Raw genomic sequence first — 22,195 nt, 5'->3', positions numbered from 1 at the left:
TGCAAATTATATTGCAATACCATGTGTTCATCTTTAAGATTAGTTTATTTCGTGATTTCAACCATGAGCTTTCGTTATATACTGCAAATCACAAATTTACAAAATACAAAGTGGGGTACCGCTTTTTTTGCTACATACACATGCTCTCTTTTTGCCAACACTTTCCTTTTGGGGTCGGTCTTCAATCACTTGCAGTTCAAGTCAATTCTTCGAAGCAAACATTGCACTTATGTAGATGAAATAAAATTAGTACAAAGTGGAACGGTTATAAATTATAAACAACACGATTTTGCATAAGGTAGAAATTAGTTTGGACAGCGCAAGCCCGTTCACAGCTTTGAGTGTGATTTAAAGAGCACTTCCAGCTTCTGGGCAAGCATAATGTTGCCCTTCACCTTCATCTTGCCGCTAAAAAACAGCTGAAACACAAAACGAATACCTTTAAGTCCAAATTTTTATATATTTATCGGAAATGGGCTTCACATAAAAACAAATAATGTGAAATGACTATTTTAGTTCGAAACTTAACATAGCAGATGGCTTTTACATGTGTAATCTCTGACCTTGAGAAAAGTTACGCACGTCGCACTTGTGTGAATAATTGCAAACTAGTACGCGACAGGAAGCTCCTCCTCCCATTCTGTTTTAAGTTTGATTTTCCTGTTTTTCTTTCTGTTTTTGCAGTTATTTCTCAACAACGTTTTTTGGCTAAACTTTGCAGTTATTCATTTGCAGTCTTTAATGCAACATTAAAGAGCCGCAATCAAAGGCACAAAGAGCCGCATGCGGCTCGGGAGCCGCAGTTTGGCCACCCCTGACATATAACATATTCATCCTACAGTTTAATTCCTTCAGTCTTGACACAGCACATTTAAATCATCGACAGTTAGATTATCACATACCTGTTGAGGATTTGCAGTCCCGCTAAATACTCCCATCACATCTTCATCGGATATTGTAATAGTGCAGCCAGGATTCGCAGCTTTTCCGCGGGCAATTTTACCGGATCCACCAGACAAGTCCATTTCTGTGCCAAGCGAACAACAACATCAGTTGTATTCAGGCTCGGACCCGTTAAACTTGCTGATGTTTAATTATCTGTTTTAGTTCCAACCATGTTATGACCTATGGCACTGTTTTTTTTCTACTGCAAAAATTTACCTCCAGCAAAGCATTGGTAAATGGCAAAAAAATGTCGCACCCTCTACTGTAGTGTGCAGTGTGTGGCTGGCAACATTGCACGTACAAACTGTAATTAAGGTTCTTCTACGCTCAATAGGTACAATCTACACATACCTCATAGTCATAACTTTACTGGAGCTAAAAAGTACGATTGTACTCACCTGGTAATGCAAAGAAGGGTAGGCCTATTTACACTAAATGTTTCATGAAATATTGTATTTTTAAGTTATTTTTCGATCATGGCAACCGTTGCCCGTGAATAATGATCAGCAGTGATTGCCCGGCACAACTCTTTCGATCACCTGATATTGTTTACAATACACACTCACCCCATTCTCTTGCCACTTTTCCACCCGCTGTGATATTCCACTGGAAAATTGCGTTGACTTTTTTCACGATCTCTGGAGTCAACTTTTCCGCAGCTCCCTCGAACAACGCGTCGCTCGCCAACGAATCTGAAGGCTCCTGCAACAGAGCCGTGCAAAGTTACCAAAACCATTTTTAAAAATTGCAAACTCTGTCAGCCGAAAGTTTGTTTATGAACAGAACCGACCTTTTATCGACAGATTAGCTAAATGTTCGATTTAAAAAAGTTTTGAAAAACATATTTTTTCATGAAACATTTTTTAACTGAAAAAAGGAACCCCAGTGCCAAGTGTTATCTACGCAGAAAAAATCAACAGGTTTTCCCAAAATAAGGACAATTTCATGGCCCTTCGACTTTTTGCTTGATCGAATAAAATGCTTCACAAACAAATGCACTTCGAAACATTTAAAGGTCTTATGACAAAACAGAAAGTCAGTGACGGCAGTTTACTGTTACCTGCTTGGGTACACTTGAAGCTGGTGCTGCATCAGTGTTGAGATCAACGTAAGCTCCGGTCAAGCACGCCTTACCGCTCTCGGCTACCACCGAGCGGAAAAACACACGACTTCCTTCTTTCCACATTTCAGTGCGAAGAGTTTGTCCTGGAATAACCGGCGAAGCAAAACGAACCTAAAACAAAAATCGCTGTCGGTGAAAATTCTAGCAGTTTCAGTTTGCATCTACAGTTTGTCTAATTAATACCGATCAACAAATGCAGTAAACCTCGGTTAAACCGCATTTGGCTAATACGAATCTTTGCCTAATTCGGACAAAACGTGAGATACAAATGATATATAATGTGGTACGGCTTTAACTAATCGACACCGGTTAATCCGGACCTTCGTCTGATCCGGACAGTTTTTTTTTTTTCAAAACGGGTCCGGATTAACCAAACTTTACTGTACAAGGATATAAAAACATAGCGACAGAACTAATAAACCAGATAAAACGACCCCTGTCAATGTACAACATTTGTAAACTGTGGGTAATCTTGAACAGACCTACGGTATCAATCTCGAAAAAGTCCATTATGTAACAAGAATGTATTGCAAACAAACGAACATCGCAAGTTTAGTACCTTGACAGCTTTGATCATCTTAGGGTCGTTGTTTCCATACTGTTCCATTACATGTCGAGTGGAGAAGCCAAACGAACAGAGACCGTGTAAGATTGGTTCTTTGAAGCCACCCATAGCGGCAAAACCAGGGTCGATATGCAATGGATTGTGATCACCACTCAATCTATACAAGGCGGCTTGGTCGATGTTGGTCTTTTGTTCAATTACTGCGTCTGGTGCTCGCTTTGGTGGTGATGCCACAGCCTGGTATATGGAAAATAATACATCACACTTTGATCAGACAAAAACGGAATTTAAAATCTTATACCAGATGAACAAATGGTCTGTTGCGACTTTCAACATTAGCTAATAAAGAAGCGTTATTGTAAATGCTGGGCACATAAATAAACTTGATTTGCAAGTGGACCGATATCTAATGATCGAAGTTGGTGGTAATGTGCTTTTAAACCTTGCAGAGTAGTTGACCACATGAGCTAGCTACGATACCACTTAATGAGCTTTAATGTGCGTATCCAGTCACATTGACTGTTTTTCAAGCTTTGTGGTATTGCTCATGACGTCAACAAGCAAGAAACAAACACCTCCTATCGATACTATGCCAAATACATAGGATATGGGACAGAATAATGGGTACTAAGGTATTAATGCAGCTATTAATAAACACCTGTAACTTACTCCCTACAACTTAAAAACTATAATACAGAACGAACAAGTGACAAACTTTGTGAACCGTATATATTGAGATCTTTTTTATTCAATTAGTAAAAAAAATTATTTAAGTACCTTACATAAAGTTTAGGCCAGTGGTTCCCAAACTGTGGGCCATGGCCCAGTACTAGGCCACCAAGACATTTTCTATGGGCCACAGAGCCATTTGAACAGATTTTACTGTTTTGTTATACTGTAGATATTATGCGCTTTGTTTTGAAAAACATAATATTTGCAAAGAATTCCGAATCTTGTAGCCAAATTTGAGGAGCGTGTATCTCATTAAAAATAAATTGCTAGAAACCATTTCGCCTATTTTTGAGTTTTTTTGTTTGTGCCCAAATTTACAGCACGTGGTGAGCCACGAATCGCTATTAAATAGACATATGGGCCACAGACCATAAATGTTTGGGAACCCCTGATTTAGACAAACTAAACGCAAGAAGGATGAGATAAAACGCGCACACTTGTACCTTCATCTCATCGGATGATCTATTACCCCGAAATCCTCCAGCTCCAACAACAAACGTCACAAACTGGTTGAAAAAAACCTTCTCACCAGATTCGTCGAAGGTTTCAACTGAAAAAGATAAAAGATGTCGTAAACATGAAATAAGTTCTAGCCTATAGATGCTATTTTAGCTCCGACCGCCTTTATATTATTGTTTCTATGCTGTCTATGGTTACGCCATATATAATAACTCGCGTGATCTCTAAACGGCATAACAGTACAGACCACAATACGTTGAGTGCCTGCGTATGCCACGTGCAGTTACAAAATGGCACAATTAGCGTAGCGTAGTTTTTTAACCAGTGGAGGTTTTTACACAAAAATTATGCAACTTTTACTCACCGTTGTTGATGATTGCGGCACCCGAACCTTTGTCCAAAACATCAACTATACGAGCCTGGCTTGTCAATTTGCCTTCAACCGGAATCGGTTTATAAATCTCCAGGTATTGCTCGCCATGAAGAATCTGCAACATTTAATATGGTAAGTTTTAAACGCGAAATTTCACTCAGGTACACAATTCGGGGTTTTGAAATTTCTAACATGAAATAGACATGCCGATACATTTGTAAGGAATATGACGTTTTAACAATTCAAATGTTCCTTTGACAGTATGTCATATAGCACGACGTAAAACTTATGTCATTATCAAATGAAAAGTTAAACCAGTATAAGCAGCAAAAAGGCAATAGAGTAGCGCAAACGGCAGCTGAGCACGCAGTATATTTCTGTATCACAGAAGCCCACAGGTCATACAGAAGTTCACAATTTTTTCTACTTCCTTAAACCTAGTATCTTTCTCGTGTTTCAGTTTTATGTCTTTGTAGTTTATTTATACGTTTTCTTTTCCCGCTAAAATATTACCTGCGTAGGATTAATTTCGAGTCCTTCGACATTACCAAGCATCATGCTACCAAAAGGGGGAACCACTCCGTATGAGGGAAGAGCGCAAAATTCGTCATGCAGCTCAAACAAAAATTTCAAGTTGTCCTTTCGTTTCGTCGAAGCTCCAACTGAAATGCAAATGTTTCTGGTCAAATTACCTAGCAGTTAAATTTGTGTTGTGGTTTTCAAAAAAATTTCAGATGAAAATATCTAAATATTTCATTTCGTGGTTGAAAGAATATAATTTAGAATCGTTTTGGGGCGTTAAAAATTTCTTTTTACTAAAGTCTGGAAGTGGGACGTAACAGCTTGTGCTTTGTCAGTAATATTTCAAACATATACACGTGCGCCGCTTATAAGAGGGTATCCGCCGTCGCAGGCTGCTACTAAAATGTTGAAGCCTGGGAGGATATAACCGCAACAAACAGGACAAACATTATTGTAAAACAATGGTCTTACCTCCAAGTGCGTAAAGTATTATCGCATTTCGATCGTGAGTTGTAACCAAAGGTGCAAATTTATGCTTTTTAGCAACGTTGGGACGAATCGGGTGATTTGATCCGAGGTCGTTATCTCCAGACTGAATGCGGGCGATCGCTTCAGCAGTTTTCATTGACGATTCAGTGTTGGTCTATAAAGTAGCGCCTTGTAAAACAGCTTCTCTATGTTTCTGTCGTGTGTTAGGGAAATGTTACCTCAGAATGTATAAGAAAAGTAAAAAAACTCATAACACAGCGATAATACAATTTCAACGTATGCTTAGGTAAATGTAAAAATTTCTAGGCTTCTGGGTATGTAATATTAACACTAGCAAACCTTCAGTGAATAGGCCTCAGAAAAATCAGTGATGGTAGACCAATGTTCCTTGACATCTTCTGGTCTCATGTCACGACCGATTTCTCGCAGTACTGCTCCCTTTGTTCTTTGCCATCTCAGTTTTGAGATAAGTCCACCAGCAAGTTCAAAGAGTCCACCTGTAAAAGTGGTGCAGATGATTACAAGGTTGTTTAAAAATGCAAAAAAATATGTATGGATTGTGGTTGCTGTTCAACAATGAAAAAAAATTGAACCAGCAGACAGTTTGATAAACAGACATTTATTAAACATTCAAAGTGTTCATTGCACAAGATTATTTGTTCAACTTACCATTCTCAGTGCAGGAATCATGGCACAAGTACACAACCAGAGGCATAATATATTCAGGACGCAATTCTTTTTCTGAACCTAAATGGGAAACGAAGAACACAACTGTTAACTAAGTTTATTAAGTTTCCTAAGCAATCCATTATTGTCGATTCATTTGACCCAAACAAAAATCTAAGTGCAGTTTCGTACTTGGAGGCATGAGGGACTCAGTTAATCTTGTCCAGGCTGTTGGTGCAATAGTGTTGACATGGATTCCATATTTTTGACCCTCCAGTGCAAGAGTGTTAGCAAATCCAACAAGTCCCATCTTTGCTGATCACATAAACAAGGTTTGCAACAATTTAGGTGACACAACAGCCATGTTAAAAAAAATCAAACTGCACACATTTGAACCACGGACCATTACATAAAATTAACAGACAAAATAAACAAAAACCTGCACTGTAGTTTGATTGCCCAAAGTTGCCATAAATGCCAGATGGTGACGATGTCATAATAATGCGACCATAGCCTTGTTTTTTCATGTGGTCCCAAGCAGCCTTTGTCACAGAAAAACTTCCTTTCAGGTGAATCTTTAAGATTAAATCCCATTCTTGTTCGGTCATGCGAGCAAATGATCGATCACGCAAGATGCTGAAAAGATGATGAGGCAATTGCTGAGTCATAAACAAGAACTGCATGATATTGCACTATACAATTTTATGGTTGACTTTTTAGTTTGATTCTGTGATGTAATATTTTTAAAACATTCTGGCAACAAACCTTTTTAATAAAAAAGCCATAATTTCATATTTTAAAGCGAGGTATGACAAAGCATATATGTAGTTAATGGACAAACTGATCCAGACTAGTTAATAAGTAACTAATGTCAGTACAAGCTGGCGAATATCTCAAACTATGCTCATACATATTGCATATTCCACTGCTACCAACCATCACTATCATACATACTTACCCAGCATTGTTGATCACAACATCTACAAACACAAAAAAAATAAGTATAAAGTTGTTTATATATATATATAGTTTGCATTGCACTTAAATGTTTATTTCAAACTCTACTTAATATACTTATAAGGTGAAGTTTGGTCAAAAAATTTAAAATGACTCACCAATTTTTCCAAAGTTGTCAAGTGCTGTTTGTACCAACTTAGCCCCGAACTCCACAGAATCTAAAAGGGTTTTTTAGTACTTTTTAATTTTTGCACAAGAATTGCAAAGTAATTCATTTACAACACTTTACCATAATTTGCCACAGCTTTTCCACCATTTCTTTGAATTTCTTCAACCACTTGATCTGCAACTTTAGCTGACTTTCCAACTCCACCAGGTGTAGAACCAAGATCATTAACTTTTATCAGTAAAAATACTTGTTAGCCTTTTTGGATTTGAACAACTTTGAAACTATTTGTCATACATTACTTACCTACTACATATGCTCCTCTTTTGGCAAACTCAATAGCATATACTTTTCCAAGCCCTGACAAAAATAAATGCTCATACTTAGCCAAGGCAAAGATTTGTATCTTACATTTTGCAGGCCTAATCCAGCAGTTATAGTTTGTTATTTTTTTTTGAGATAAACCAATACATAAATGATGAGAGAGATGTTTCCAAAAAATGAAATGCAAACTAAGTGCAATAATCCTTATTTATTTTTAAAGCCGATATTCGTAAAGCTATATCTTTGCAATTAAGCTGATAGATTGTTAACTTACCCGCTCCAGCACCAGTGACGAGAACTACCTTTCCATCAAATCGTAAATCTCCCATGATAAATCAAACTGAATTTACTTCTATCACATTCAAAACTGTGCTTTGAATCTTGGAATAAAAGAACAGGAGTGAAATATATTATCATTGCACAGTGCACACAAAACACACGTTTGTTTTGCTTCTGTAATTGCAAAATCCAAAAACCCTTGTCTGGCAGTCTGGCACGTTTCATGACACGTGAAGTTTGTGACACGTGCCAGTGACAGAAAATGAACCACTGATTTTTTGTTCAGTGGGATCTGCAAATTTGACTAAACTTTTACTTTAAACTAAAGACTACATAAAACATAAATATATGTGAATGTCTGATAAGCATGCCACTTGTCTGAGCATCCTAAACAATCCGATCTGAATTGCAATATTGATGCAAAATGTTATGGCGTAACTGTCAGTTTTCAATTTTGACCCAAAATCGAACAAAACTTGTCGAAATACAGAGGGTCATTTCTTTGTACAACAACTATTGAATATTATTACTGCTAAAAGAAGATCTCTACTTTTTCGTACAAAATCACTTGAATGCAGTGAAAACACACACACACAAGTGACTGTGTGCTATGACCGTATTGTGAAAATTACCGTTTATGATTGTTTCAATTTAAGACATATTTTTGGCCTGGGAAAAACCACAGCTACTTTCTTGTTCTGCAGGGTTGTGTTTTCAAAAAAGCTGAAAATCGCTGTGTTCAGGAGCTCCTCCTAATATTTACTTACGATTCTTAACTAGTGCGTGTTGCCGCCAACCAGCTTGCCAGCGCACTATGTCACGAAAATATTGCCCGCTTACTTTGAATGAATGCAAACAGGGATTTGTATTTTGCAGTACTTAATCTGTTTACTGAGGGGAAACGCACAACCTAGCGAGACAAAAAAAATCATGTTTTCGCATTTTAGTAACACGTTGTACAGAACACAGTGACGTAAAGTACAAAAATTGGTCAAAGACAAAACTGTTTTGCTTTAAATCAAACAAGCATAACTTATATAGGCTACATACAAAAGCAAAACTGACTGTCAAAATCGACCTACTGTTTTTTCAAGCAATATAAAGGCATCGACTTGATATTGGGAGTTTTTGGTACGGAATTCAGTTTATCGTAAAGGAACAAAACTTGGCCCAAAATGAGGCCTAAACGCAATTTTTACACTAATAGCAGCTAAACTACACTCCTACTTGCAAAGGTAAAAAATCCGTTTGTACCGTACAAAAAGTAAGGGCAAGATCGTTGATAAAAAAACACAACATGTAAAAAGGCTTGGAACATATCTAACACTGCAGACTGGTACACTTTACAGCTAAAAAGCAGCAACAGATCGACACGTATGGACATCTAAGCAAGCATCACCAAATGAGGCTTTACAGAAAGCGGAACTAGTAAGCAGCGATTTGCTGAAGAACGTTGTTTAAGGCAAGATAAAAGGAATTCAGAAATCTCATAGGTCTCTAGTATCAAAGGCAAGTATTTACAGTGGTTACTTCGACATAGTTGCAGGGGGTACAATGTAAAAAGTACTTTGATTTTGGGTGGTGTCCCAATTAGCTTTGGGAACTAAGGGACAAAGTAGGTGGTATATGCCAGCTGGAATAAAATAGTCGAAAAATGCCCATTGTACAATACTAAAATCAGCTTGGTCATTCGTTAGACACGGTGAAAGATGTGGATTGGCACAATTGCCCCTTAATAGGGTAAAAGCAACTGTTGTCCACCCATGTTCAGAATATATCCTCGATTTTTTTATGATTAAATTGCATCTTCGTTGATATTTTCAAGTGTATTTGATTGCCAGGCACGGAAAAACCTGTATAAGATCGTATTGTTTATTTTGTGCACGAAAAACAAAACCATTTTAGCAAATTATAAAAGCACCTTCGCAACTGCGTCTTACGAAAGTGTCGTTTCGCCTCAATGCTTTGCACGCAGTTTTCAATCCAGCGGTTAAAAGTGGTCTCTTTTAACAAAGCGCGTTGTCCAATTTCGATCAACTCCGACATTTCTTGTAACTGTCGTTGCTTGACAGTCAAATTGTGCCTATAACAAACAAGTACTGCACGTTTGAAAAAAAGTGTTTCAGTATTTCAGTTTCAATACGGATTAAGGGTATAACTAGCGGAAATTGCTAAATCGTCAAAATGTCACCACGCTGCAATGCATAATGGTGGACAGCAAGTAGGCGTCAAGTTATGTAATACTGTCTTGAAGCAACTGACCGGTTGTTGCAACGCAAACACACCATGGACGTTTTAAAGAATAACAGCTTTGGTGTATATTAGATATACCGTTCACTTATGACGTCATAATATCCCACCCAAGTCAGGCGTTGGTCTAAGTGTCAATATAAGACGCTTGGTATACCGTGTATACACGATCGGCAGATCCTTTTGAGTTCCAGAAAGTCAAACAATATATGTGTGCTAGATTTCGTATGCTTACCACTTGGTAATAATATGTCTGGTTGTGCAACGCGCGTTCTTTTCCTCCCTGCACCTTTTTAACCAAACATCGAACGAACGGCGAAGTAGTGGGTTGTTTCTTTCAACTGTGACTCTCCTGCAATGCAAATGATAAACGTGTATGTCCTGGAAAAGCCTTTGATACCGCTTGGGGAAAATTGTAAACGAAGAAAAAGCGCACCTGTTTTCAGTTCTACGGCGCCATAGCAACCATAGAGATCGCAAACGGGCGACTTCGAAATGACGATAAATTTCGCCCTTGTTTTTTGCTTCTTGCCATCGGCTGAAACAACGCGCTACCTAAAACAAAACGGTTCAGAGTTTAGGTTTTCAATCGGTATGACAAAATGGTAAAATGACTTCGATTTCGATCTTACTAATTAAACAAACTGGACTTTGCTGTTACGAACAGATATTAACAAAACTACAGGTGTCTTAAAAATGGGAAGTGGCTTTTTTCAATTTAGTACAAAGATAATGCAGTAACAACAGAAAATGACATAAAAATGGACAATATTCAGAAAGTATGTCCGTATAACTATCCAGGTATTTTTAAAAAGTGTGCTCTCCCTTACCAATTGGCGACTGTTTCGTTTATCCACAATTTTTGCCATTTCATTTCTGGCGCTTTTTTCGAGGACAAATTGTTGCAAGCTTGAAAAGGATTTGCGGAGTAAGTTTGATGTGTGGAAGTTTATAGCCGACCGCTGGAGTTTGCTTCTGTGCTTCCACGAGGAAAAGCAAAAGGTAAGTTTAGCGTGTTTGCTTCGAGCGAGAAATGCTTCACCAAAGGTTCGGTTCTTGCGTTGAACTGTGAAACGAATTGTAAATTAAAAGCTTCTTGCATGAAACGAATGAGTTTACCTACGTTACCCAAACTATGTTTTAATATCTGTACTAGTATATGCTATAGTGGCGCACCGATAATACAAAATCAGATTGGGACCGAAACCTAATATATTTTTTGTGTGTAAAAGTTTCGGTATCGACAGAAAGGCCAAAAAAATATGAAACTGAATCTTCGGTACACTTTCAGTTACGATAAAATGGAGAAATTTCGGTAACCGCGGATTGGTACACCAAAAAGTATAAGAGGCGATACGCAAACAAATGGCTACATTAGTATATTGCAATGGTTGTGGTTCTGAATTAAGACCGGATTGTAATTTAACCTTGGTCAACAGACGCTTCACAACAGAGTTTACTAACAAATATGCCATTGCTAACATTCCGTAACTAACATTTTGATAGGTCATTTCAACGGCACGGTTAACACAATGACACAACATGAGGTCACGTGCAAACAAGGTTAATTTGGGTATTTTTGAAAATGGAAAAAGTTTGTACAATGGAAAATTTGTGTCACCAATTGCCGAGAAATACATACCTAAAGCAAACCTGTGCCAATGTGTCAGCAGATGTTGCATTCTTTTCTTTACGTTGTCTGCATGAATAAACTCCGCCATTTTTTTCTGGTGAAGCATTCTTCACAAAGTATAACATTAAAAAAACTTACTATAGTTATTGACCCACAAGTTTTATAGTACAAGCTATTGATGTAAAATTATTGAGTTGTATATGTGACATGGTCATTTTTAGTGTTTATAGGAAAAAATAAAAAAAAACAGATAACCAGATATACATGATTTAACATTACAAATTTGATTAAATGCAAGTAAGTTACCTTCTCCAGGTGGTCAGGAATCTGTATTTGAATAGAATTTCGTTGACTGCTTTTACCCTATTTCTCTGACACTGCTTTCTCTCAGTGCAATACTCCCAATGCAAGAAGCATCTACAAAGAGTACAGTATTAGGAGCTGATACAGCAAAAATTTGGTAAAGCTTGTTCGAACAAATTCACAGTGTTATTGTTTCAAAGATTGATGATCACAAAAATAAACCAGCACATCAAAGTAACTGAGAATGGAAAATTAATTCTAAGTTGCAGAATTATTCAAGTGGTAAATATTGAACATATATATTTCCCCTAAATTGCAGTTCATAATTCAAGTTAAATACAATAAGAAACTGAATATGCCATTTGGGTGAAATACATATGTTCCATGTTAATCTATTGACTGATTTTGGTACAAAAAATTTTTCAATCAGCTTTTTACTTACAAAAACAGTGAATATGCTCCCTATGGGAGGGTCTGATACCATTGAGTTTAAACACGGTCCCACAGTTAATATCTCAAGTTACAGACCTTTGTGTTAGTTTATGCTCGCTGTGTCTATCGCAAAGTTTGAGCTGGTGGTGTTTCTTTGTCCAGATTTTCATGCACTTTTTGAGCAAAGCATTCCTTTGTTTCTTTTGAAAGTCTGAACAATCGCCTTCCAAACGTTTAACATCTGCTTGCTCAAGTTCCAACTTGTTAAGAGCATCTGTAAGTGTTGCATTGATGTAAATTTGATTTGGCATAAAAAACAAAGTCAAGTTTGTAACATTAGTTACTCTGTTAGTGTTACGTATGTAGGCAATTCTAAAACACAGAAAAAAACTACGAAAACGCCCAAACCTTGAAAACACGGTAAAATGAAACAAACGTATGGGACAATGATAAAATAATGCGATTTTAACAGGAAGGCTCGGAAAAACAAGGACCATTTGCTCATTATATAAGTGCTCAACTAGTAAACAACTCAATTTGACAACCAAGGCGGATACCAAAAAATGAAAATCGTTTTATCTTAAGCATTATAACTAGAGCATTTTGGGGTATAAATTGATCACCTTTAAATTCACAGATTTGTTTGTAGTTTTGATGCCAAATGCCAAAGCTCACCGATGTCAGTCTCCGTTTTATCATTTTATCGGCAGTTTGATGCATGCTGCAAAACCAATGTAATTTTTACAATACAATATGCATGTTTACTATGGTTTTAATGTGTCTACCATTTGATGTGCTTTTTCAATCTAACCCAATGAAGCCAAGATGAAAAGGTTTGTTCAAATAATCTCTGGTAATAATGGTTGTCAGCAACTGCCAGTGAGATGATCAGAAACTTCCATTTCCTGAACCAAAAGACTTTGATATGTAAACAACAACCAGTACAGTGCAGTTAAACATACTTTGACCAGTTTATGATATTAATATGGAAAAATCAAGTCACTACACAACAAAAAAAAACAGAAAAGGGTTACACGTCAAACAACTGTCACAATTTATGAGATAAGAATATGAGATACAGTAAAAAACTAGCAGATTTCATTGTAACTAAGTGCGTTCTCATGACTTTCACTTCAGACCCAACTCTATAAAACATAATTTCACCGAGCAGAACTAACTCAAACCTGACCTTTTAAGCAATGGTATTACTTACCATTTAAAAAACGGTCAAGCCATACATATTACATCATTGATTCATGTTACCTGAAGGACACTTGTTTTTGCTTCTCATTTTGAAATGATTCTGCCAACTGTTGAGCATTTCTTTTCCACTTCTTTTCATTGACAAACAGTTTCCATTGATAGAAAACCAAACTCAGTGTTGGATATTTAAGTCGGTGAAGAGCAAAGGATGCTATCTGTGACAAGCAACCTTTATCTGTTCCTATAAAAAGGTTTATTTTTGATAATAAAAGAGTTTTTAAAAAATGTAAGAGTTTTTCTTGGATTGGCAGATTTGCGTTTTAGGTTTTAACAAAATGATTAAAAAAGAAGTCACAAATAAATTGACCCAATTTTAACCAACAATAACTCTCTCTTTATTTAAGTTAGACAAAAACTAAAATGTAAATTGGATTTAAAAAACAAACAGACATATACAAGTACAGCTACTTACTTTGACCAATCACATCAGTGACCAGCTTTGGTCTTCTACAAAAACTTGTCACGGGTTGGTCAACCTTCAATTCACAAACACTAACAGCTTTAAAATTCACATCTCCATCAGCATTAACTTCTACAGGAGTGGCTATTTGCTGCATAAGACTTTCCACCTCCATGTCTGCCAGGTGATCACTAAGTGCTGAGTCATGTACGGCGACACTGCAGTTGTCATGGTTGGTTGCTATGCACGATAACTCTACTACAGTACGGTTGGACAACAGTTGATTTTCTGCATCACCAAAACAAGTTTTGTTATCGAAATCACTATCTAATTCTGCTATTGTCATGGTGTCATTGCTAGAATGAGCTTTGTTTGTGCTTGAGTCTTCATAAGTTGTATCATCATCCAGGTTGTATGAAATGATGCTCCGACACTCACGATCATATGAATCACATGATTCAGTGTCATGGGGTGAAAAGCTTGAAGGAATAAGGGCATTCGATTGGAATTCTTTGTCCTGTAATATGCGATCACATTGACTTGAAACTTCAGATGATGAATCTTTTGCTGTTTCAACACCAGAATCATTAAACACCGTTTTCCGATTACACAAAGACTCAGGAGCATGTGAAAAATCTTCACAACTTTCTATGGAACTGTTGGAAAAAGATGAGATTGTATAGTTTGATGTGTGCAGTCTGTCTGTGAAATTTGCCATCTTTATTTGGAAATTCAGTTTGGACATATTTTTCCATTCCTTGAAGATTTTCTGCGAATAAAAGTAGAAAATTGGTTACTGGAGAAGTAGTGGATTTTAGAATATATTCTGTAATTTTAAAATTTGCTTTATGCATCACCAGAAATATTACAGAGTCAAAAACACGAATCTCCTTAAAAGTCATTTAATGAAGCATATAGTAGATCAAAAATGCGATTAAAAGAAATTAGTATATTGGGTGTTTTATGTGTGAGGCTTTATCTTTTCCACAATAGACAACTTACACTGAGCAAATGCTGTTGTTTCATTGCAAGCAGGTCATGTGCAAACCGTTTGTACATTAAGGATTGTTTCCAGCATTTCAAGGCCACAAGTTTTGTTTCACGATCATGAACCTTTCTGAACCAAGACAGCGAGTCTTCAGTAATCATCCTTTGGTCATAAGCCACTTCTCTCCATCTGGTATTGCAAGAAAACAATGCTATGTTTTACCCACATTCATGAAATTTTAACAATCATATGGGTTACTGTCAAAAATGGTGCATGTGCTCTAATGAAAAAACATTACCACTGTATAATCTTTTTGTAAGTAGCATAATTGAATTTATGATAATAGAGATCACTATGCGATTTATTTCCATTTTTACACGATTAAACATATTTGTTCACAAATGAAAAGAAAGCTTGTGTACTGTTTGTTCTTTTAGTAAGTCAAATAATTAAATTCGTGGTGATAGAGATTACTATCAAACTTTTTATTTTGTGCACTTTTGGAGTATTACCTTGTGACAATTACATGATAAAACATTATGTGTGTTAACAGCAAAAAGTGTTGTCCTTGAAACCTAATTGGCTAAATGACACACAAGAATGAACAGTTCTACATATGGATAACCTCAGTGTTACCTGTCAAAGCATTCCACAACCACTTGAGTTTTGTGCTGTTGTCTTTTCTTAGATTTCTTCAAACTAATTGTTCTCTACAAACAAAAAATATGGATAAGAGTTTTGTGACAAAAAAGAGCTAGACACAAAAACATGTCTTACTAATTCGCGTTTCAAATTAAGATAGAAGATTCAAATTGATTATCACCAAAATGCACTTACCAATTTCCAAATAATAAGGCACTTCTTCATTTTGTACTCATTCTTTTTTGACAAGTAATCACAAACAACTTGTTTTCTGTCTAGTTCCATTCTCCAGTGCATGAAATGTTGCTTCATTCTCCACAGAGTGAATTCACATGCCAGAGATTCCATTGCTTGTTTTCTTGCTATCCATGCTCTCCAAGCATCAAATGCCCTACATTGGTAAATTTACTTTTACAAAGATGGCAAATGATATATTGTTCTTTATTTTTGATTCACTTTACTTCCTTGCGGTATACCTTAATTGGAAATATATAATATTTACACTAGGAAACAGAGGGACAGCTTAAAATTAACTTGTATTGACTAATTCAGGTAATGGTTAAGAAGTAAATCTTGCAGATGAAACATTAATAAGCAAAATCTATAAGATAACAATAAATGTTGAAATGTCATTAACAAGAACCAGGTAGTTTAGATTGTGACAAACCTGGTGTGTTTGGAAGTCCTGATCACAGAGTTATAAAGTGGATTAATTGTTTTTATTCTACACAAGCCTATTACCTTGCACATATTTTTCTTTCCTTTCTTCTGGCCAAAGGCTGGATTAACTTGGAACTCTGGCACACAGAATGCCAAGCACAGAACATCTTTTGAACTTGTTTTCTCAACAAAATGGAAGCTAGTTTGTCAGCTCTCAAGTTTTGCTCATGACGATGGTCATCCTTCCATATGTTAAAACACCCTGAACACAGAATATAGATGAGATTGTAATATAAGTTTGTTATAATGGTTTGTTAGAAAACTGATATTCATTAGAAAACATATTTCTTTATTTTTTAGTAGGTTACATGGACATAAACTGTAACTGATTCTGTGTGAATAGTACACTGAAGGTGTTGTTGAAACAGGTCTTATATATTTTTTAAAGTGTGATTCACTTATCTTTTTATATTTTTGGAAACAACAGCTTTTTTAGTGTAATCTTTTGTAGCAACAATTCTAAAACTCAGCATGCAAAACCCTAGAACAGTGGTTTGTTGCGACGCCTCTGGAAAAATTTTCAGGACTTGCGACACACCAGCAAATAAAAGTTAATGAGGAAACTTACTATTAAAGTTGTGTTTATTGATACAGCAACAAAAAGCCACGAAACAGAACTATTCTGTGACACCCTTGGAAAATTAAAATGACTCACCAGGGCGTCGCGACTACTGCCCTAGGACAAACAGCATCCAACAGTACACACAATTTCATGTCAATTTTAGTATCTAATTTAAATATATATTCTCCTGGAAAATAACTACTATTCACCTGATTTTAGTGCAGCTTACACATTTCAATCAAATCAAAAATCAATTATATAGGTACAACAGTCATATCTTTTGCTTACTTTGTACAATAAGTTTGTCATGGTTTCTGTAGAACCTTCTTTTGCGCACAAATCCTTTCCAGTGTTTGACAGCTTGCATCACACAAGCATCTCTCCATTGCTCATACCAGTGTATTGTCAGCAGTTTTTCGTTAAAAGCTGCTCGCCAAGTCATAAAAGCATTGTAGCAAATATCCTGAAATGAAACATTTTACTTACACTATATTATTTTAAGTTATAGCTTTGGGGAAAAAATCAGAAGAGTTGTGGATATTTTTTTAATTGAATGTCATTGCAATAAAGTGAAGACTCGGTACCCTAAATTTTTTGTGTGAAAATACTAGATCCCAACTTTGGAGACCCAAAAATTCAGTTTAGTAAAACACAAGATTAGTCCAAACCAGGGTTACCTGATTAAGTTCAGTTGTGTATGCTTGCAACCGTTTCTCATTTAGTTTTCTCTTTTGTACAAACAATTTCCAGTCCATGAATGGAGGAATCACTCTGCATCTTATCAAATGCACACAAGCTTGTTTTCTAGCGAAGATAAAACATTGCATTCAAACATCTGTTCCACTGAATAATTCATGCTATTTGTGCTGTTAACAGTTCTATCTATTAGCTCAATTAGGGAATGTTGTATTAAATGTTGGAAATACAAACAAGAAAATCTAGTGCCAACCTGTTCCTTTTTATGACATCACAATGTGACTTCCAAGCATGAAAGTTGTGCTTGAGGTTGAGTTTTTGCCAGTGCTGATCAGCAACACTTTTCTTTCTCAGAGCCAAAAGCAAGGATTTGTTCCAAATGTGAAACAAAACCCTGAATGCATTATAAAACATATTACTTACTAGCCGGCATATAAATGAAATATGATTAAAATTTACCCTTTTTTCTGTGATGTATTAATAATACTGTAAATGTTGTTCAATCACAAACCAATTGCTTGTAATTAAGCAAATGCACATTTAGCAATTTTAGTGCCTTTTTATCCTTTTTGGGACTGCATAATATATACTATAGGATTTGTGGCAGTGTTTCACCTTAACTTTGTCCTGTTTGATTCAGACACAAAGACTTTCAGTTTTAACTCTCTTCTCCACATCCCAAGAGACTGTTTGATAAGACTTGCTTGTCTGATCTGCACCACAACAGCAAATTGTCTGCGACGGGACGATTTTATGAACTTTGTGACATACAGCCAATTTTTGAACCAAGTTGACAAAATCTGCAAATACAAATGAAGCTTTTATTAAGACAAGCAAACAACAGATTTTTCCAGATAAGCGAGGATACACATATATATTTCACACACTATGGTTTTAGTGCTCTACTTGGTCCCTGATTCATTACCTTTTTATTTGACATGCATTGTGCTGCTTGGATATGTTTTCTTGATTCTTTCCATCTCAGGAATGTTTTATGCAGTAGACGATGTTCAAATTGTTGGTTTGCAGTCTGATTGTGACTGTGTTGGATCCTACAAGCACCTATAGGACATATTTGCAATAATATGTCGAAAAGGAAACATAAAAAACACATAGCTTTAAAAGTGACATTTTTGGTTTGCAGAAGTTTGGATTATTTTCCGATTGATTATTTGTGATTTCACTATGATTTGAATTTATTAAAATTGCAATGCATTTGAAAAAAATTCTCCAAAAACAACAACAAACAAGTTAGGGTAGTTATTGAATGACAATAAGGCATGTAACATAACAAACCTGCATAAATCTTCCAACGAACTAATATTTTCCGTTTCATTTTTACAGACCAAACATGCTGAGCCATTAAATCCACCTGGTGATTTTCATGCACCAATTTCCAAGTGCAAAAACTCTACAATAACACATGAATTCAAAGATGATAAACTTTCTTGACAAAAAATGCATGTTTAGCACCACACCTTAAACAAAGTGATCCTTTTCTTTTTGTCAAGCAACTGATTTAAAGTTCTTTGTTGAAACAATTGTGATTTCCATCTTTGGAAACTGGATTTTAGTTTGCTTTGTTGGGCTAAGTTGTATCTGGTGAACAGATTCCTTATTATTTAAAATTGTCACATTAGCATGCTTAAACAAAAATTTCATACTGAGCTTTCCATTGGGTAAAGGCTGAATGCAAAAGTTTGTGTTGGCATCTGGATCTTATCCATTCATCTCGCTCTTTGCATTTTCCATGAAACCATTTTAAACCTGTTAAGCAAATGTATTGTTAAGAATATAGATGTTATTTCATTTTTTCTAAAGTTTTGAATGTTTTTGATGACGATAAAATATTCCAATTACAACGTATGGTAAAGCATACCAGTCAAGCCCTTGGAAAGCAAATGAAGGCGATGCAATTCTTGTGCTTGTAATTTCCTTTTTAATAAGTAAAACCTCCATGCATAGAAATGTTGACTGATCAATGTAAGTGAATGAAATGAAGTTGCACTGCACACACAAGTTGATTAAAAACACAAACACATGAAAATATGCCAGCATTATATCATATAATTTGTTTACTTAAGTTTCTTCTGACAATAAACAGCTCACAAATGATATTGGATTTGTCATATATTTGCGCACAACACTTTTTTACCTTTTCAACTTCTGCACTTCCTGTTGTTTCGAGTGTCGCTGCAACTTGGTGTTCTGCTTCCACTTTTGAAAATATCTGTAATACAAGTGTCGTATATTTAACTCAAATCACAGCAAATTTACCAGCTTTGTTCAGATACAAGATCAACCAACTTTGCGACAACTATAATAAATCACAACAATTGCAAATACTTAAAAAATAAAAGTGCCTGACCTTGACATGATTAAGGTGCTTTCCCGGCCCTTCTCATTCTGTCCTTTTAATCTTTGATAAACACGCATTAGTCTTAAAGATGTGCCCAATGAAGATGCATGATTTGTGCCAGAATGCAGGAAGTGATCCAAACTAGTGATCAAATCATCTTCATCATCACTCGTCACTTCACATTGTACTGATTCCGAGTACTCATGATCCTTATTTTCGGGCTTAATAAAGTCACCTTTGACATGGTTGGTGACTATGACAACAGGGTTATAAACTGGTGCAACTGATTTACTTGAAAAGGTGTCAGTTGCCAAGTGTATAGGCCTTACAGTTTTTAAGGAATCTTCAGATCTTTTTTTGGAGGCTAAGACATCTGGGTTATGAACTGGTGCAACTGATTTACTTAAAATGGTTTTAGTTGTCAAGCTTGCAGGCTTTACAGTTGTTTTCAAGGAATATTTGGATCTTGTGCTGTTTCTAGTAAGTTTATGTGTCCTTAATTGACATTGACCTGGTTTCTCAGTAAGTAGTGGTGCATGAATTGTACTAAACAACTTAGACGGTTTTGCAGGTTTGCCATCTTTTGCATATGGTTGAACATTTTCATTGCGACACCCCAGTTCTTCATCATGGATTTCCTTGCTTCTTTCACAAGTTTGGGAATTAAGCATTAATAGGGTTTCGTAATCAGGTTCTGGTTCATGTACTGCACATATTTCTTCAGGCTCTTGAAGCTCATCTTCTGATAAATTGAGTAAGCTAGTGATGCTTGATAAAAAGTTTTTCAGTTCTTTTTGAGACCCAGATTCAGGAACTACAATATTATTTTTGATCTGTTGGGGCACTGGACTTTTACTTATTTTTTTGGTTTTGACAAAAGTCTCAAAGTTCGCATTTTCCCTTTTGGTGGAGGTGTCTTCAAGCTTTGTCTGAGGATAGGCACAATTGCTAAAGTCTGTTTTCTTGAAATTACAACTTGCAGAAAACTGATCGTTCTCATGTGGTAGAAATGTGATTGGAGTAGGATCATCAACAAATTTATTTGCTTCAGCTGTGGATTGCCTGAGTTTTGATTTGGTAACAACATTTTTGGTCTTGGTTGATGTTTGTGGACTTTTACATTTCACCACATCATCGCTAAGATAATGTCTTGATACTGGCAACAAAGCTGTCAAAGGATTATGGAAATTGGATTGAAATTTCCCTGCAGCGTGCTGGTATACCACAGGTGACGAATAGATGTTGGTCTGTCGCAGTGAAAACTTGGACTCCTTTGCATCTCTAGGACTGTATTGAATCCTTGGTGTGGTGCTCTCTTGCAACATGCTTACATCGGACATGTTGCACTGCTTTTTTGCATTTCTCTTTTGCCCAGTTTGAGACATAGTGCACCAACATATCAAAGGCGCAAGACCACTTGCCAGGCTAGTGGCAAACACAACCAGCACTCTTAATTTACAAAATGTTAATGCTGTTCAAAGCAAAGTATCACATTTAAATTTGTACTGGGTATGTTTCAAGCACTTTAAAAACAGTCAAGTGCCAATCTTGAGAGGTCTTACAACTTACTTAAGTGCTTGTGAGGGTCCAATAAACACAGCAATTGCGAACTTAAACATTTTAACCCCAAAACTAACAATGTAACATAAACATCCAAACATCACTTTTTCTGCCAGATACATAAGAATAGCACACAGCCACACACACAGACATATTCACAGTTCACACACGCTTTGCACCAATGCACAATTTTGTTTTGGTCACGTGACAAAAACAAATCAAATGCGCATGCTAACCTGAGTTCGCAAGTCTACAGAAAAATTTCACGTTAAACGCTATTTTGCTGACAATGGGCTGCTTATTTACACCAGCTAAGTTAAGTTAACACCAAATTTCGCACTGAAGGCATCTGACAATAGAGGACGATCACTGTTTAAAAATGCAAGCTGCGTTGGTTTTCATGAAAAACAAGTGAACTTATTGCATCAAACACCCATATAATGCTGTTTGCCGATATTAGTTGGCATTCTTTTGCCGTTACCTAGTTGGTATGTTGCTGCTGCCAGCAACTTCCAAACTAGTGCCAGTCAAGCGAGCATGCGTCGCGTTACCATTCTCAAATTACGATCAGTGAACAATCAATTGTTTACAAGAGGTTTTGAAAAATGCTTTGCCGCTGTGTACGTCTGAGTGTCATAACCGAAAGAATTGTTGTGTTCTGAATGTGCGAATCTTTTGACACATCGTAGTTATCACCGTAATATAAATAATAACACAGATTCTTTCACACAAAAACTTGTTTATTTTGAGATTCTTAATTTGTGACCCAGTGTTTCAAAGGTTTTTG

The 22,195-nt window shown here is 36.2% G+C and overlaps 2 protein-coding genes across 2 annotated transcripts; both read right to left on the bottom strand.

Annotated features, from left to right (window-relative positions):
- Positions 1-26: 26 nt before the first annotated feature.
- Positions 27-7,764, bottom strand: LOC145223079 (peroxisomal multifunctional enzyme type 2-like). The gene is made up of 18 exons (XM_080089390.1): positions 7,596-7,764; positions 7,304-7,357; positions 7,121-7,228; positions 6,990-7,049; positions 6,833-6,854; positions 6,314-6,510; positions 6,067-6,189; positions 5,878-5,955; positions 5,548-5,705; positions 5,191-5,362; positions 4,711-4,859; positions 4,189-4,312; positions 3,809-3,915; positions 2,628-2,870; positions 2,006-2,179; positions 1,512-1,647; positions 903-1,027; positions 27-419 (listed from the first exon to the last, which is right to left on the bottom strand). Exons 1-18 carry the CDS (start codon positions 7,648-7,650, stop codon positions 330-332), a joined length of 2,175 nt encoding a protein of 724 aa, XP_079945516.1. The 5' UTR covers positions 7,651-7,764; the 3' UTR covers positions 27-329.
- Positions 7,765-8,446: 682 nt separating this feature from the next.
- Positions 8,447-21,339, bottom strand: LOC145222962 (uncharacterized). Its single transcript, XM_080089231.1, has 27 exons — positions 19,858-21,339; positions 19,645-19,719; positions 19,369-19,496; positions 19,154-19,256; positions 18,968-19,088; positions 18,786-18,900; positions 18,415-18,551; positions 18,105-18,289; positions 17,743-17,883; positions 17,471-17,597; positions 17,082-17,256; positions 16,253-16,433; positions 15,707-15,902; positions 15,506-15,579; positions 14,884-15,058; positions 13,894-14,650; positions 13,482-13,662; positions 13,004-13,123; positions 12,842-12,939; positions 12,315-12,492; positions 11,790-11,900; positions 11,493-11,590; positions 10,681-10,916; positions 10,287-10,405; positions 10,086-10,202; positions 9,522-9,683; positions 8,447-9,453 (listed from the first exon to the last, which is right to left on the bottom strand). Exons 1-27 carry the CDS (start codon positions 21,231-21,233, stop codon positions 9,396-9,398), a joined length of 5,544 nt encoding a protein of 1,847 aa, XP_079945357.1. The 5' UTR covers positions 21,234-21,339; the 3' UTR covers positions 8,447-9,395.
- Between the last annotated feature and the right edge of the window lie 856 nt (positions 21,340-22,195).

This window comes from Phallusia mammillata, chromosome 4 (assembly GCF_965637545.1).
Source record: "Phallusia mammillata chromosome 4, kaPhaMamm4.hap1.1, whole genome shotgun sequence".
Taxonomy (NCBI): Eukaryota; Metazoa; Chordata; class Ascidiacea; order Phlebobranchia; family Ascidiidae; genus Phallusia; species Phallusia mammillata.
This window is presented reverse-complemented; position numbering and strand designations above follow the sequence as displayed.